Source organism: Anomalospiza imberbis, chromosome 3 (assembly GCF_031753505.1).
Source record: "Anomalospiza imberbis isolate Cuckoo-Finch-1a 21T00152 chromosome 3, ASM3175350v1, whole genome shotgun sequence".
Taxonomy (NCBI): domain Eukaryota; kingdom Metazoa; phylum Chordata; class Aves; order Passeriformes; family Viduidae; genus Anomalospiza; species Anomalospiza imberbis.
Genome location: NC_089683.1, coordinates 7,634,962 through 7,650,637, shown reverse-complemented (window position 1 = coordinate 7,650,637; position 15,676 = coordinate 7,634,962). Strand labels below are relative to the sequence as shown.

At 46.1% G+C, this 15,676-nt stretch overlaps 2 protein-coding genes across 2 annotated transcripts; both read right to left on the bottom strand.

Moving 5' to 3' along the window:
- Window positions 1–1,488: 1,488 nt before the first annotated feature.
- On the bottom strand, window positions 1,489–7,626 carry SF3B6 (splicing factor 3b subunit 6). Its single transcript, XM_068183343.1, has 4 exons — window positions 7,433–7,626; window positions 7,074–7,192; window positions 5,042–5,180; window positions 1,489–4,534 (listed from the first exon to the last, which is right to left on the bottom strand). Exons 1-4 carry the CDS (start codon window positions 7,460–7,462, stop codon window positions 4,445–4,447), a joined length of 378 nt encoding a protein of 125 aa, XP_068039444.1. The 5' UTR covers window positions 7,463–7,626; the 3' UTR covers window positions 1,489–4,444.
- A 611-nt stretch (window positions 7,627–8,237) lies between these two features.
- TP53I3 (tumor protein p53 inducible protein 3) lies at window positions 8,238–13,150 on the bottom strand. The gene is made up of 6 exons (XM_068183330.1): window positions 12,986–13,150; window positions 12,644–12,786; window positions 11,704–11,971; window positions 10,265–10,477; window positions 9,336–9,532; window positions 8,238–8,582 (listed from the first exon to the last, which is right to left on the bottom strand). The coding sequence occupies exons 2-6, from the start codon at window positions 12,779–12,781 to the stop codon at window positions 8,376–8,378; spliced, it is 1,023 nt and encodes a 340-aa protein (XP_068039431.1). The 5' UTR covers window positions 12,782–12,786; window positions 12,986–13,150; the 3' UTR covers window positions 8,238–8,375.
- Window positions 13,151–15,676: the final 2,526 nt, after the last annotated feature.

Here is a 15,676-nt window from a genome sequence, read left to right as displayed (position 1 = left end):
TTTTGTAAATTAATAAACCCATAAATCCATGTTTTAGGGATTTTAATACACTGAGTGGAGTAATTTTTTTTTCTCACTCTGCTTTCCATAAAGAAATGAAGGAATTTTCAGAACCCTTTTTTTGGTGGAAATCTCAGGTCACTGAAGCAGCTGGGTTGCACCTCCACTAATAGTTATTTTATTTAGGGCACACTAATTTCCTGTTAAAAAGTGGTGATTGGTTCTGTCAGGATCTGATGTCCACCAGCTTTCCCAAATAATTTGAAAAGGTTCTGCTCTCCTTTGCCACTGCCCTGGCCTCTGTCGCTGGCCTTCCTTTCACCACTGGGTCACAGATTGCACTTCCCAAAGTCTTCGTTAAAGGTGGTGTGGCTCTGTTGTGCCTGTCAAACAGAGTTTGATTCAGCACATTGGTCTAAGCTGTTCCTGTCAATGGCCCAGTTTAAGTTAATTGCTTATTTAAAAAATAGAAAAAAACCTGAAGTGTGATAGAATCACAAAATGGTTTGGGTTGGAAGGGACCTTAAAGATAATTTACGGTTCTTCCATTAAACCAGGTCATTCAAAGCCCCATCCAGCCTGGCCTTGAACATTCCCAGGGATGGAACGTCCATAACCTCTGTGGGGAGCCTTTGCCAGTGTCTCACCAACCCTCACAGTAAAGAATTTTTATCCTAATCTGTGCTCTAACCCTGCTGTTTGCTAGTTTGAAGCCATTTCCCCTTGTCCTGTCACTCCACGTCCTTGTAAATAGTCTCTGCATCTTTCTTGTCAGCTCTCTTCAGCTACTGGAAGGCCACAGTTAGGTCACCCCAAAGCTTCTCTTTCCCAGGCTGAACAATCCCAGTTCTCCCAGCCTTTCCTCATGGGAGAGGTGCTCCATCCCTCTGATCATCCTGGTGTCCCTCCTCTGGACTTGCTCCAACCGGTCCACGTCCTCCGTGTGCTGGGACCCCAGAGCTGGATGCAGGTGGGGTCTCACCAGAGACCAGCACCTGCTTTAGGTCCCTTCGTGAATATCCCAGCAGTGAATGGCAATGCCAAGGATTGTGTGAGTGACCCTGGAATGGCCTCGTGCTCCCTCCATCCCCTCTTGGCCTTGCTGTGTGGGAGCTTCTGCTGCATCTGAGGCAATGGGCAGGGCATGGCTCTGCCCTTCTGCTCCTGCGGGTTTCTCACCAGGAAACCCAGCACGTTCCTGCTGGGCTCTGAGAGCTGATCATACTTGATCTTATCACCTCTATCTGCAGAGCTGTCACTGTGCTCGTCCCTTCTGCCCTCCCAGCACAAACCAGCCATTACCCACTCTGTAAAATCCTTTTACAGCTGGCTGATGAAGCTCTCCCTCATTGCCTCCTCTCTGCAGAGACCTTGGTTGGAAACAGGGACTATTACATTTTTCATGCCAATTTCATTAAAAAGAAAAAAATCTGAAAGGAAAACTAATTGTGCTTTGTGATACTTAGGGAAATTAAGTCTTCAAGGAAATGTAATCTTCATCTCTTTATTCGACTGCAAATGCGTTAATTTACTTAATTGTATCATCGATCAACACAGTACATATACTTATTACCCTTTTATAATAGATTGGAAAAAATTTACTGTCATTGCCTGTGTAATCAGATATACTCTTGTTACTAATTTCTAAACAGATTCAATGGGGAAAATAAATGACCTTCAAGTCTTAATTTCATGCCCTACTTCCTGAAAAATTAAACAGGAAGTGAGCACACGCAAAACCAGCACAGATGCAGAGTGCGAGCCTGGTAACATCTGCTTTATTTGCTGCCCCTCTGCCATTCATGAGCTGAAGTCATCTCCCTGTTCTTTGATATTACATTTCAAACAAAACCTTGAGTAGATCTCATCAAAACAGTCCTCCGGGCATTCCATTTCCATTCTCCCTGTCTTGCAGGTACAAATTATTATTTCATTTTACATGTGCAGGGACATTGAAAGCCCTGATCAGGCACTGGAAGAAAAACTATGAAATGGAATATTTAATGAAAGGCGGCAGCTGAGCTCTCAGAGAAATCAAAAGCCGCTGATCTTGAGGATTCATTGAAGGAATTTTTATTAATCTTATTACCCTAAAGAATTGCTTTTTATATATGTTTTTCAAACAGCATCAAATCCCCATCAAAACAGACACTGCAGTGTAAGCACCATGCTCTCTGCTATTGACAGAAGCAATGTGGTATTTGCATATGATTTAAAACAAGGCTGGCAGCACGCAGCACCATTATTGGCACTCTGGTATTTATTATCAGTGTTCATTATTTATTAGAACCATAAATCCAGCATGGCAACAAGCACCTCCAGTTCCCGTTTCAGCAAGGAGCCTTCTCAATGCCCAGCAGCTGGTGTAAATTATTTCAGTTATCTAAGTGTTTGGTACATGGATGTATATGTATATACATGGCACATATATATATATATATGAAAGATATGTATTTGGGGGCAGAGCAGTTTGTAACCCTTAAAAAGCTATGGATGCTCACACAGAAGCAAAGCCCCCAGCAGAATTTAATTCATTTAAAGATTTTTAATGCAGCCTGGTTCTTGCCTGAGCGCTCTTGGTTTGTGTTAATCTGATGGGCAGGACCTGGAAGCCAGGCTGGCCATGGAGGGACCGCTCCCCTAACCCAGCTTCTGGGCTCCAAGTCTCCCAGTGCCTGCTCCTGACCTCAGCTGGGGTTACTGCAGCCTGCAAGGCTTCTTGCTGCAAAAACAGCATCAGTTTCAAGGGACAGGTGCAGATTTGGGGGAATTGTGCACTAAGCATGGTTCTGGCTCACAGCCCCAGTGCCTGTGTGCAAGGGAAGGCAGGGCAGATCTGCTCCAGTGGGATGCTCCAGGGTCAGGCACAAGATAGGACTTCAAGCACTCACTCAAAGCTGAAATCACACCTCAGCTGTGGTGGCTGCTTCCCCTGAGCTGGCTTGGAGCTCACTCTTCATGAGCCATTACTGAACTTTTCTTTGTAGCATCTGATCTATTAATTTGTAATAGTTTATTCGAGGAATGAAGAAAATAGGACTATTTAGAGCAAAATGATGAGGGTTTAGTTTCTCATTGGTTCCAGCTAGTAAATGTGAGTATTGCTGTGAGCCCCTTCCAGCTGCCAGACGAGGTGCCCAGCACAGGGCAGCAGCCAGGCATCTCCTCCACATGAGATGTGGGCACTGTTCCCACAGCTGGGCACCCTCCTGTCACACACACAGACATCCCTGTACCCACAGGGACAGATGTGCTGCAGCTCCTGCCTGCATCAAACACTGGGGTGATGAACAACACCCATCTAACAGGTTACAGGCAGGAGGAGCACAGCCTGAGCCAGCCTCGATGAAAAAAAGCAAAATATGCAGACATTTATTTTTTCACCAAAGGACACAGCGTTGTTCCTGAAGTGACAAATTCCAACAAAAAAGTAATTTCAGAAAATGGAAGCATTCCTCTATGACAGTACAATGCACTGAAAAACAAAACTGAATGACAAACTCCAGGCAAAGTATTATTGTTATCTGCCCTGGTTCTGCACTGGCTGGAAGTTGTCTGGTCAGGGAGTGGAACATCACATCCATGCAAAAAAATCCTCCCAAGGCAGGATACTGCCCACATTCACACAACTTCCAGCTGGTTCAGAACACAGGCAGAGGTTATTCTTTCCCACTTCCAAAAGATACTGGCTATGCACACCCTGGATCACACTGATTTTTATACACAGGACATGAGTACTGAAAAAAAAAGCAAAAAAATGTAAATTTGTTTTTCCTCCACCACATGCTACACCAAAAACTGTATGTACAGAAAACGTATTACAGTTCAACCATGCCAAGTAGAAAAAAATCACACTACAGGTATCAAAATGAAAACCTTCATCTACTGTCTCATTCTGGTCATGTGTTCTTCAATTCATACCAAATCCTCAGTCCAAACCTGGGACACAAAACAAAGCCCCCATAAACTTTTTTTTTTTTGTAGTGTGAGAGCTGGGTTGTTTCACTGCAGCTTATCAGAGCTGGTACCATCACTGGGAACAAGGTACTTGGATTGGAGTCCCCTTATCAGCTGGATCCTTTTGAAAGCCGTTCATCTTCTACAGTTTGTGAAGGAAACTTTGTTACAAACACAGGCTTGGGTTTGCTTTGTTCAAACACAGAACCTGCTCAGTCCCTTCTTGAAAGCTCCTGCTAGAAACAGGACACTGCAGCCCTTACCAGAGAAGCCAGCACAGAGAAACCATGTTGCCTTGGGGGATTTAATCTTAAAGCAGATCTCCCTGTGTTCTACATTTATTTAATCCTAATCTGAAGATATAAAAACTCATATTGCAGCTTATCAGATTTATAAGAGAAAAAAATTAGACTTTGTTAAGAATTCCTATGTTTAGGCCAAGAACTCGATGACAGGGCTTGAAAACAGTTTTCCAAAAAGGATCAGTTTATTTTGGTGGGTCTGTGTTAATTCCATATTTTTCCTTGAGAAGCTTAAGCTGTTCTTCTTTCTTCTTTGTGTCCATCTTTTGGAATGCCTGTAATTAGGAAAATAAAAGATGTAAGGAGACAAAAGAAATCTCTCATCTCATGACAAGTTATTTCCCAGTATCTGCAACAAGCATCACTGTGAACTCCATCACCATCACCCACAGACCTTTGTTTGATTCTCGTCCTTGGAGAATGCCACAGGGCCCTGGATGTCATTGGTGACAGGGAGGACATAGAGAACTGGAGACCTTTTACCCATAAACAAGATCTCACCTCCTGCTGCAGCTGTGCAATTGTGGGGCCTCTGCATCCTGTTCTCCAGAGTACACTCCCCACAAGCACGTTTTTCCCACCCTTGGTCCAAAGTTACTTTTTTTGCACACAAATCACCAAGTAAATACGAAACTCTGACCATGTATCCCATTCACTCCCTCTAACAGTTTGGATTTTATTTCTTAAAAATACCCAAGCAACGGTCTCCACAAAGGGATGCTGGGGTTGTTTCTTTGTGACAGCTCTGCTCACAGGTGACTCCCCCAGCCCAGTGCTCGTACCCTGTTGGCATTGTAGTACAGAACCACGAGGTATCTGTTGCACACGTTGAACCCCGACAGGTGGTCACAGGCGTTCTTGGCATCGAAGATGTCCTCATAGACCACGTAGGCTGTTCCTCTGGTCTCAGGGGTATTCCCACTGCACAGCAAGGGCAGAATCAAGGTCAGATAAAATGAACAAGAAATAGTTTATTTATTTCACATTGACTGAGACTAGATGAACTAATGCAACATCACTAAAAAATAATTTGTTATTTTTTTCTAGGTATTAAACTACATCCCTGTTTTCCACACCGAACAGTTCAGAGCCAGAGACAACAGGAAAAGGTGCTCTATTTTGTTCCATAAGGGAAATGCACCTCTCCAAAACAATGGGTTGTTGAAGCTTTTGTCAGGGCTGCCATTGTTGTGTCTGGAAATAATTTAAATCTTTATTATACCATTTAGCTTTTATTTAATATTGCAAGACTTGGCTGTCAGTTAGTGGCTGTCTGTATCAGATGTATCCTTAGGATGCAACAGAGCTCCTGGCATATCACAAAGTCAATTTAAGAGGCAGAACAGCCCCACTGGTGCAAGCCCACTGCTGAGGCACAGCCATCACCCACAGGAGCACCAATTCCATGTCCTTTGCCTGAGAAATGGGACACACATCTGGCCACTGAACAGTAATGAGCCCAGAGGAGCTGCAGAGATCCCAGAGGTCTCAGCTAACAGACAGTGATAGAGGCTTCACAGTCAGAACAACTTCCCTAAGGTGCTTCAGAGAACTCCTGAGACACATGGTATCACACATATCCACACTGGGATCTGTGCAAAAGTGAGGAGGAGAACGGGATAAACATTGCACAAAGCACAAAAGCCTTTACAAAGGAGCTTACACGTTATGCCCTGCACTGACGATGTTGGGATTTCTGTGGGAAATTACATGAGTTAGTAGTACTGAACAAACTGCTGAAAGCACACACCAGTGCATCACTCCAGTGGAAAGCCCCTGATATGTCCTAATTCTGTGTCCCACTGTCATGCTGTTCCAGCCCTTATGTTTTCAGAAAACTTAAGTACTGGCTCTCCTTTATGCTCATTAGCAAAGAATGCCACCTATTTCGCCAGGCAGTGTTTACGCTGCCCCTTGTTCCCTCAGCCACTTCTCCAGTCACATCCACTGCCCTTCCTTGCTCAAGAAGGGTCTGTCTGGTGTCACATCCCAGCACGGCACCAGCAGCACGTGTCCCCTTGGTGTCCTTTGTTTACTGAGGGCAACTCTGTAAAACTCACTGTTCTTTACACAACAATCCATCAAACAAGTTACCCAGGGAAGCTGTGGATGCTCCATCCCTAGAAGTGTTCATGGCCAGGTTGGATGGGGCCCAGACCACCTGCTCAGCTGGAAGGTGTCCCTGCCTACTGCAGGGGGTTGGAATAAAATGGTCTTTCAGGTCCCTTCCAACACAAACCCTCCTACGATGACCAAAGCTCAGGTCCTCAGCATTTGAACTAACCAGGAGAAGAACATCAGAGTTGCTGCAGACTTGTACAATCTCCACACATTTTAGAACCAAGGGCACAGACACACCTCCACTACCCAGACACGGTATGGCCCGAGGACATCCTGTCTCTGCCACGCAGAGCTTGCTGCTGGCATTTGTTTCTAGTGAACAGATCCAGCAACAGCAACATCCCTGTTTTCCCACTGGTTAGCAGATACTCACAAAACAGGAAAACTGTGCTCAGCTTCTGCTTTTTCTATTTTCACCCCAAGTCAAGGTAAAACTTCAACTGTATTTGAAACTTACTTAAGCAAACAAGTCTCTCATATTTTATCAACTTCCCCAAGTTAATTTCAAATTTAAGTTCATTCTCTGCACCTCCCAGTAGAATCATTTTCTAAGAAATTCACGTGTTAAGAGCATCATCACATCCCCCTCTGGCACTCGGGGCTCCAGGGCATTGAACTTTTCCAACTGTGAAACCCAGCTGCCGCTGGAGCACGTGAAACCCTTCACGCTGCAAAGAAACTGGAAACACTCACACTCTGATCTGCCGGATGGGCCCGTACTTCCCAAAAATGTCGTACATCTCCTCGGCCGTGATTTTGTACGGCAGGTTCCTGATGTACAGGATCCGGTTGACCTCCGGAGGGAGCCGGATCTGATGGGGGAAGAACAGGCGGTGAGTTAGGCCCACGGCACGTACTGCAAACCTTAAACCCAGCAGCCTACGGGCAAAAGCATGGAATCACAGAAACACGGAATGGCTGGGGCTGGAAGGGGCCTTAACCACCAGCCAGTTCCACCGCCCTGCCGCGCTGCCGTCAGAGCAGCGGGCTGCCGGGAGCGGGACGAGGCCGGAGCCCAGCCCGGCAGGGATGGGACAGGGCAGCGCACTCACGTTGGCTCGTTTGGCTGCTTGCATCGCCATGGCGGCGGGCGGTGAGTGGGGGCCGCGGCCTGGCACAGAAACACCGGCGGGGAGCGAGCCCGGAGCGGGGACAGCGGCGGGGAGCGAGCCCGGAGCGGGAAGAGCGGCGGGGAGCGGGCGCGATGGGCGGGACACCCGGATCTATCCCGGCGGGCACCGCGCGCTCCCTTCACGGAACCGGATCCGTCCCGGCGGGCACCGCGCGCTCCCTTCGCGGAACCGGATCCGTCCCGGCGGGCACCGCGCGCTCCCTTCGCGGAACCGGATCCGTCCCGGCGGGCACCGCGCGCTCCCTTCACGGAACCGGATCCGTCCCGGCGGGCACCGCGCGCTCCCTTCGCGGAACCGGATCCGTCCCGGCGGGCACCGCGCGCTCCCTTCGCGGAACCGGATCCGTCCCGGCGGGCACCGCGCGCTCCCTTCGCGGAACCGGATCCGTCCCGGCGGGCACCGCGCGCTCCCTTCGCGGAACCGGATCCGTCCCGGCGGGCACCGCGCGCTCCCTTCGCGGAACCGGATCCGTCCCGGCGGGCACCGCGCGCTCCCTTCACGGAACCGGATCTGTCCCGGCGGGCACCGCGCGGGAAGCGGCTGCGCGCGAGCCCGGCCTGCCCTGCACGTGACCTCGACCCTGGCCCCGCCTCCTCGATCCAGGCCCCGCCCTTGGCCCCGCCCCTCGTTTAAGCCCCGTTCCCGCGCCCGCCCCGGCCCCGCCCCCCCGCGCCTCAGGCGCGGCCGGGGCCGCCCCCCCACGTTCGATCTTCGGTGCCAGAACTGCCACATGAACCTCTTTAATAAACGCTTCCTCCTTGTCCTTTCCCCCTCCTCGCCACGCACATGAACCGGTCCCGGTGCGGAGCAGAAGCGGCAGGATGGCCGCAGTGCAGCCCCCGCAGTGACTGTCCCAGAGCAGCTACTGCGGCGGCCCTTTCTTGACGCAAACGGGAATTTCGATGACGATCTTGCCGATGTTCTTGTTTTCCTCCATTGCCCTGTGTGCCTCGGCGATGGCGTGCAGGGGGTAGACGCTGTCCACGAGGGGCTGCAGACGCGGGGAAGCGCCTCCGGAAAAATGGGGCAGCACCTCCTCTGTGAAGGCTCTGACCAGCCGCTCCTTGTACTGGGGAAAAAACACCTGCAAAATTATTTCCAGTCTCTTCCCTCGCCGAGGTGTCTCACAGCACGGCGTATAAAATGTACACAGCCCTCAAGGAGACACCTTCTGACATTCTCACAGCGAAACAGAGATAAAAACACCTGACAGGTCTAAAATATAAACAAGCAGAAAGCTTTTAGATTTACTACATCATAATTGAATGAAATTCCCCAAAGGAAGTGGTGTGAGCTCTGTGCAGAACCATTTAAATCAAACTGGTAAAGGTCTTATAAATATTCTGTCTTAAACCTTGCACAGAATCCACCTTAGGGCTCTGCACTGCGGGTCTTTTACTGTCACATCTGAGAATATTCCACATGAAATGAGTTTTCTTTAGTAACTGGGCATCCAAATGGTCTTGGTTTCTACTTTGAAGGGACCTAATAGAGATTTTTATTTTTCCCTTCTCAGACTTGATCAAGTTGCCCATTCACTGGAGTTTTATTTCTTCTAAGGCCAAATATCTAAATGATAGTATCCATGAAGCACATTATGAAGTCCTGGGCATCATTCCTCTCATTCAGGGAGGAATTTGATAAAAATAGAAAAAAAACCATCACAACTTAATTTTGTGACATTTTCCTAAGTAGGTAGTAACAGTTCAAGGTGGGGCTTTTTTGACAAGAGTGTGTTTAACACTGGTTTTAAAAGAAAGCTCTCAAAACTATCATAAATTTTAAGATCAAATTGCATTCACTGCTGATAGCCACTACTTGCCTCCTTGTCTCGGGACCGTAACAGGCTTGTGTGGATGCTGGCTCTTTTGGAAATCAGCCTTGCCAGCAAATCCCCATGGACTTCACCTCCACTCAGCAGTCCATAAATAATCCACCGACCATCAGTACTCAGACAGTTGAGATTCTTCTCCCAGTATGAGGCCCCAACACAATCTAAAATGATATCTACTCCAGAACCTCAAGTAGAAACAGAAGAGATTTCAGCAATGAAGTCAACCTGCATTAATGGTAGGATAATTTCAAGCAAGACCAAAACCTTGTTATTTATAGGTACAGAATTGACCCTACAATTCTTACTTAAATCTTTCTACTGAAATTAGGAATTGGCATAGTGATTTATAAAGAATTACAGAATCAGGCACAGAAGAAGAATCATCAGTTACCCATAAGCAAACTCAGGAGTAAGCCACCCAAAATGCTTAGAAAAGCTACATTTTTCTAACAGTTTAAGAATTAAGTGGCACTGGCACAGGTTGCCCAGAGAAGCTGTGGGTTCCCCACCCCCGGAAATGTTCAAGGCAGGTTGGATGGGGCTCAGAGCAAGCTGGGGTTTCCCTGCCTGTGGCAGAGGGTTGGAACAGGATGATCTTTAAAGTCCTTTCCAACCCAGGCCATGCTGTGCTTCTGTGATGATTCAAACACCAAAATGCAAGGATTTGGTCCCACAGTTCCTTAGGGAGGCAGCAATAACATGGTGCAATATTTATGCCCCAAATGAACACAGCCAGAGAGAGCCCATGCAGAAAATAGCACAATTAAACTAAGGAAAGGCCCATTCTGGGCGGAACAGGATGGCAGGTTGTGCTTCCAGGGTCACTACAGTCTGCTCCCTCACCAGGTGATAGCTGAAACTGAGTGTGCGTTCATATGCTGGCCGGTTCATTCGCACTTTCACAGAGAGGTTTTTACCTTGGGTGAACTCCAAGACCTTTTCACTGAAGTCTTCATTCTTGTAGTTGAACCCTGCAGCTGCTCCAGCTTTTGCTGTTGCTTCCAGTTTCTCCTGAGTTCCTGCTGTCACAATGGGAATAGCCTTTGCCAGTCTCACCAGCTGAATGGCTGCCATGCCAACCCCGCTGGCTCCAGCATGGATCAACACTCTCTCACCCTCCTGTACTTTACCTGGAGAAGGGCAGAAGGAAAGTGGTCACCCTTTGGGCATCACCTTTGAATTAAAATATGAACAGTCTGGAAGATAGTGAAGAGGTGGTTGAAAGAGATGCCCTTGATTGGACTTTGGACAATTGGACAACTTCATAGCCTTCATAAAAGAGAGAAATCCAGAAGCAGCAGAGGTCGCAGTGTGCTGACAGGATGTCATTTTACCAGCTTCAGTGGAAGGACTTTGCCTTGGCTGTGTGCAGTTCTGGGCATCAGTGACCAAGATGTTTAAGTGAGGGCAGTCACAGCCCTTTTATACCATCAGTAGAAAACTCACTTGGAGGATGTTCATACTGAGAAATAATGCACTCAGCAATGGAGAAATAGCAGAAATGCTGGGTAACCATTAAAGACCAGTCCTACCAATCATTTTACCATCTATTGGTTGCACTAGTTTGTGTTTCACCACTTGCTTCTGCAAGTGAGGCACAAAGTAGGCTCCCACTGATCCCCAGGAAACAGCACTGCTTGAAGCAAGTCTGCAGGGAGGTTATGTTTGGAACTTTTGTTCCTTATTGGATCTCTTAGATGCTACTGCTGAAGAGTGTAGAAGAAGGATATTTCTCACTGGAGGAAAACCTTGGCAAGTGCTATTGTTTATTACCTTGGCAGTGTATTTTTAAAATTAAGAGTGTGGGCTTCTGTCTATTTTAAATCAGCTCACAGTGGATTTTACCTACAAATAATATCTCTGTTAAACAAAAGTAGAAGACGTTGCCTGCTGTAGATTCACAAGCCACTACTGATAAAGTTCTTGGTATGGTCATGCATGCAGTGAAGCCAGATCCTTAGAAGTAACATGTGTTTGGAGGTGTCTGGAAAAGGTGGGAGTAATTTCAGGGTTTAGACTTAATGGAAGGCGTTCCTGTCCATGGCAAGGGAGTGGAACTAGATCACCTAGTTCCTTTTCAACCCAAACCATTCAGTGATTCAAACTGAGAAATACAGACAAAAAGAAATTGACCATCTTTCTATATCCTTCCTTGTAAATACATAATGAGCAGGGTAGGTTGGCACTGGGGAGAGGTCAAGATTCAAGGTTTTGAAGGACCCACAAGAAGAAAATGACAGAGAAAAGGTTCTTTGAAGGCAAACAACATTCAAATAGAGGCAACAAGGAGAGGATTTTGTAACAGAAAGGAAGATGAGCTGTTTTAGTGGGGTAAATGGGCAAATGCACCTCTCACCTACAAAATGGAGCAGCTGAAATGCTGTTAGCCAGGCTTCAGGAATGGCTGCAGCCTGAATAAAAGTCATATCTTTGGGAATTGGCATCAGGAGGCCTTCGGGCACTGTCACATATTGTGCCTGGCCTCCCCCAGGGAGCAGAGCCATCACTGCATCTCCGATCTGCCACCGGCCCGAGCAGCCAGGACCCAGCCCAGCCACGCTCCCAGCTGCTTCCAGGCCTAAAATGTCACTTGCTCCTTTGGGGGAAGGGTACTTCCCTCTCCTCTAAAATAAAAAAAAAAAAAAAAAAAAAAAAAAAAGAGAAGGCAAGGAAGGAAAAACCATCAATGACCTGCAATATTTCATTCACATCTCCAGCCTAAATTCCTATTTGTTTAATCCTGATTTTGCCCTGTGCATATGTTGCAGTAATTTGAGGAACTTCTAGCCTCTGGAAACACTTTTGCTTCCTAAGTGTTATTCTTCCTAAGTCAGAATAAATTGAAATATTTGTGAGTTCCCTCTCTCCAGGCTAATCCCTGCCCTGGAGATACTATGGTCTCCATTTGCAGAGCATGGCTTGCAGCTCAAAGAAATAATTTGAATGTGAATTTGAATAAATTTTCTCCCACTGGAACTGTGCCATTGCAACATTTCCTTTTCATCTCAAATGTCCAGAAAAGGGTCTAAGATCTAAAAAGATTGGAGCTTTAGTTTTACATGTTTTGTTGAAAGGCAGCTGCATTTCCATGCCAGCCCAGCACTGCACTAACTCAGATAAAAACATTTATCTGCTGAATCAACAGATATCTCTTCTTTCAGCCCAAAGAACTCTCCCGTCCAAATGCTCACCAGGTTCAAACTCTTTTAGCTCATCAGATCTGTCAAGATTTCACAGAGGGGCTTGAAAAATCTGTGTTGTTTTTAGGTGCATAAATCTGCTTAACATACACATACCTGGAGTAAATCGGCCCTATTCAGAGCACTGGCAGAGACCTTCACAAGAACTTCTCCTTCTCCTGGATTTGGTTTCATCACTTCTTTCATGTAGAGATTTTCTGGGCCTCCTGGGCAATCAAAATAGGCTGCAAACATTTTCTCTAAAAAAGAAACCAAACAAAACCAAACTGAAAAAACATTGCGTGAATGCAGGTATGTGCAGTGGAGAAAATCTCAGTAATGAAAGAAAACAAATGGCTTTAAAAATTCCTATTTGTTTCCCATGCCTCAGGAGGTGATTGCTGTGTGCCTGATTTGCTGTGGTACAGGCTGTCACTGCTGCAGGAGTCTTCCAGGTACCTCCTCAGATACTGCTCCTGGGATCCTTTTGGCACCAGCAGATGTTGAGATTGGCTGAGCTGTCAAGCCTTCTCCTGCCTGATAAAATCAGATGAAGAACAGTCTTCTCTGTGCTCCCTGGGTCCTGGTTGGAAGAAGATGAGAAGGAGAGGCAATCACAATAGGAACAGCTGTGTTACTTCCTGAGAGCTGGTACTGCACTGAGTGCAGCACAGGATGGGCTGCAGCCAGAGCCTCTTCAAGCAACCTGCACTGTGTGACAGGCCACCCTATCCCCTGTAAAAATGACTGACTTTTGCAGAGGAAAAGCTAAGTGCATACCTAACTATTTGTGACGAGACTGCAAATGCAGAGTGATAAACAGCTTGAAACCCCAGGGATGTCAATCCCCACAGGGTGGTGCTCTGTGGCTATTTTATGGTGAAATAAGCACTTCCAATTATTTGTATAAAATGCAATTTAAAGGCTTTTGTTTCTGAGGCTGGTTGTCTGTTCATTGTTAGTTACAATTTAATCCAGTCCCACAAAATTTGTCTGCATCAGCAAAAAAATTCAATGGGAAGCTCACCTGATGCCACGCAGCAACAATTGTTTCTGCTGTCTCAACTGGGTCCAAATTTAGTCAGTTAAAAATAAGATGCAAAATGAATCTTTTTTCCCTCTTTCATCAGAGTTCATTAACCTGCTTTTTTATAAATTATTGTCTTTGTTGCTAGAAGCAGGCCCACAAAAATATTTTTAAAACCCCAAAAAAAACCAAAAACAAAACAAAACAAACAAAACAAAAAAACCCAAGAGGATCTAAACATTTACATTACTCTCAAATGTACAGAAAATCACAGAAACTGAGACACAAGTTTCCAACCATTTCAAGCTCTCAGATCTGTCAGCAGTGGCTGAAAACAACGACTTTAAGAAGGTGTGTGACTCCCGAGCTCACCTTTTTCCTGTAGAGGACCGACAGTCTGTGCCCTGGAACAAACCCAGCCTATCCTCGGGAACAGAGTCCGATCCCAGTTCCTCCTCTCCCAGCTCCTCTCCCTTGCACTCGGCTACTCCCCTGCAGGCCAAGGGGAGGAACAGGGCGACGTTGTTCTACTTTGGAGCGACAGATATGAGGAATCAGAAATATTAGCACAGCTCACCATTATTTCTGCAAACGACCTGGATTGTTCCCTGGCTTGGCACAGAAATCAGTTTTCCCGCTTGGCCTTGCGGCAGAGATCAGCCGCTGCCCCAGCACACAGGGAAGCTTGGCCTAGTGCCCGTGGCTGTGCCAGTGTGTGTGATGGGGTGTGCTCCAGCTGTGCAAATGCTGCCATTTCAGAATTCTCCGTGTCTCAGACTCGATTTACTCCACCGGCACTGAGGGTGTGGAGCTGTGCCAGCCCTGATGCCATGAACGCGCTGGGGAGGCTGCCCTGGGCTCTGCTCCTGAGGAACAGTGGCGTTCAGAGCTCGCTGGTTCACATCCTTAAACCCCGTGTGTTTCTACTTGATGGTTTGGAATCAGAATCAGTACTGTTCTAAAAGTCGGGAGATATCTCCTTGAGCTTTGCAGAAGGATCAGATCACGCCTATCTCTTTGTCTTAATCACCAGCTCTTGAGTGTTTGAGCTGTCAGGAAATCAAACTGACACTTCAGACTGTTTAAAAATGGTAACTCGTATGTGTGGGATTTTTCTGTGGATTTTTTTCCTGTAATAATGAGATTTTTGGATTCAGGCTTTTAAACTCTTCTTTGAAATGGAACAAATTTAGAATCAAGTACAGGTAAAAATTCTTTTGTTCTCACGTGACTTGAAGAGCTAATAATTGATGTGTTTCTGAAGATGAAAAGATCATGAAGCCTGGTCGATAGTACACACAGCCTGATTCAGTGCCGGTACTGACATTGTCCCTCCTCCACTATCCCTGGAGAACTGTGCAATCCACTGCAGTTTAAAATAACTTTCTATTACGGTCGTTGACAATGCAAATTCACATGATAAAAATATGTTTTATTATTCAAGGATGTACAGGACAGTCTGAAAATGTGTTAATGTAGCAATATCCTTTGTCCCTTGGGTCTGTGGCCCCTGCATAGCTGTAATGCCATTAGAGAACTTTGTGTAGTGAGATTAGTAACTATGTTATCTGGAAGCAGGCTAAAATACAGCATTAGAAAGATAAAGCAGAGCATCTTAAACCAAATATTGAAGACATCACTTTCAATTCAGTTAAGAAACTTAGAGGGCAGTCCTTTTATGAGCAGCAAGCCCGCAATTGTTTTTGAAAAAACAGAAGGGCGCTCAGCAGCTGGAATGTGGTAAAGCAGCAGTTTCTTGTTTAAAGTTTCGAACTTCTATACTTTATTTCCTAATGAGCACTCTTGAGATTGATGAAGTCAAAGTTTTCTGTCGATTCAGTAATCTTTCTCTCTAAAGTAGTCTGCTATAATAACACAAGGACATAAATAAATAAAAAATTTAATCAATGATCATAAAAGTCATATACAGAATTGCTGCAATGGAGATGCTTTTTTTCAAGTACAAGTCCCCCTCACACTGTACTGCACTCAAATGACGACAGTGCTGTTTCTATCTGAATATTAAAAATACCTATATTTGTGAGGTATTTTCTGCTCTAAAGAATAAACACTGAGCAGCACTTTAAATAATTTTCAGAAATATCTTATAACATGCAAAGAAA

Bases quoted from the DNA above. Each gene is read 5' to 3' on its own strand.
- SF3B6 (XM_068183343.1), bottom strand. From the start codon at position 7,462: ATGGCGATGCAAGCAGCCAAACGAGCCAAC. The intron at 5,181-7,073 runs GTGAGTGTTTCC...CTTGCTGTGCAG, and splicing joins CCCATCCGGCAGATCAGAGT to TGGGAATACCCCTGAGACCA. The intron at 4,535-5,041 runs GTACGAGCACTG...TCCTAATTACAG, and splicing joins TGTACTACAATGCCAACAGG to GCATTCCAAAAGATGGACAC.
- TP53I3 (XM_068183330.1), bottom strand. From the start codon at position 12,781: ATGTTTGCAGCCTATTTTGATTGCCCAGGAGGCCCAGAAAATCTCTAC. The intron at 11,972-12,643 runs GTATGTGTATGT...TTTTTATTTTAG, and splicing joins ATAGGGCCGATTTACTCCAG to AGGAGAGGGAAGTACCCTTC. The intron at 10,478-11,703 runs GTGAGAGGTGCA...GCCCTTCTCCAG, and splicing joins TCAGCTGCTCCATTTTGTAG to GTAAAGTACAGGAGGGTGAG.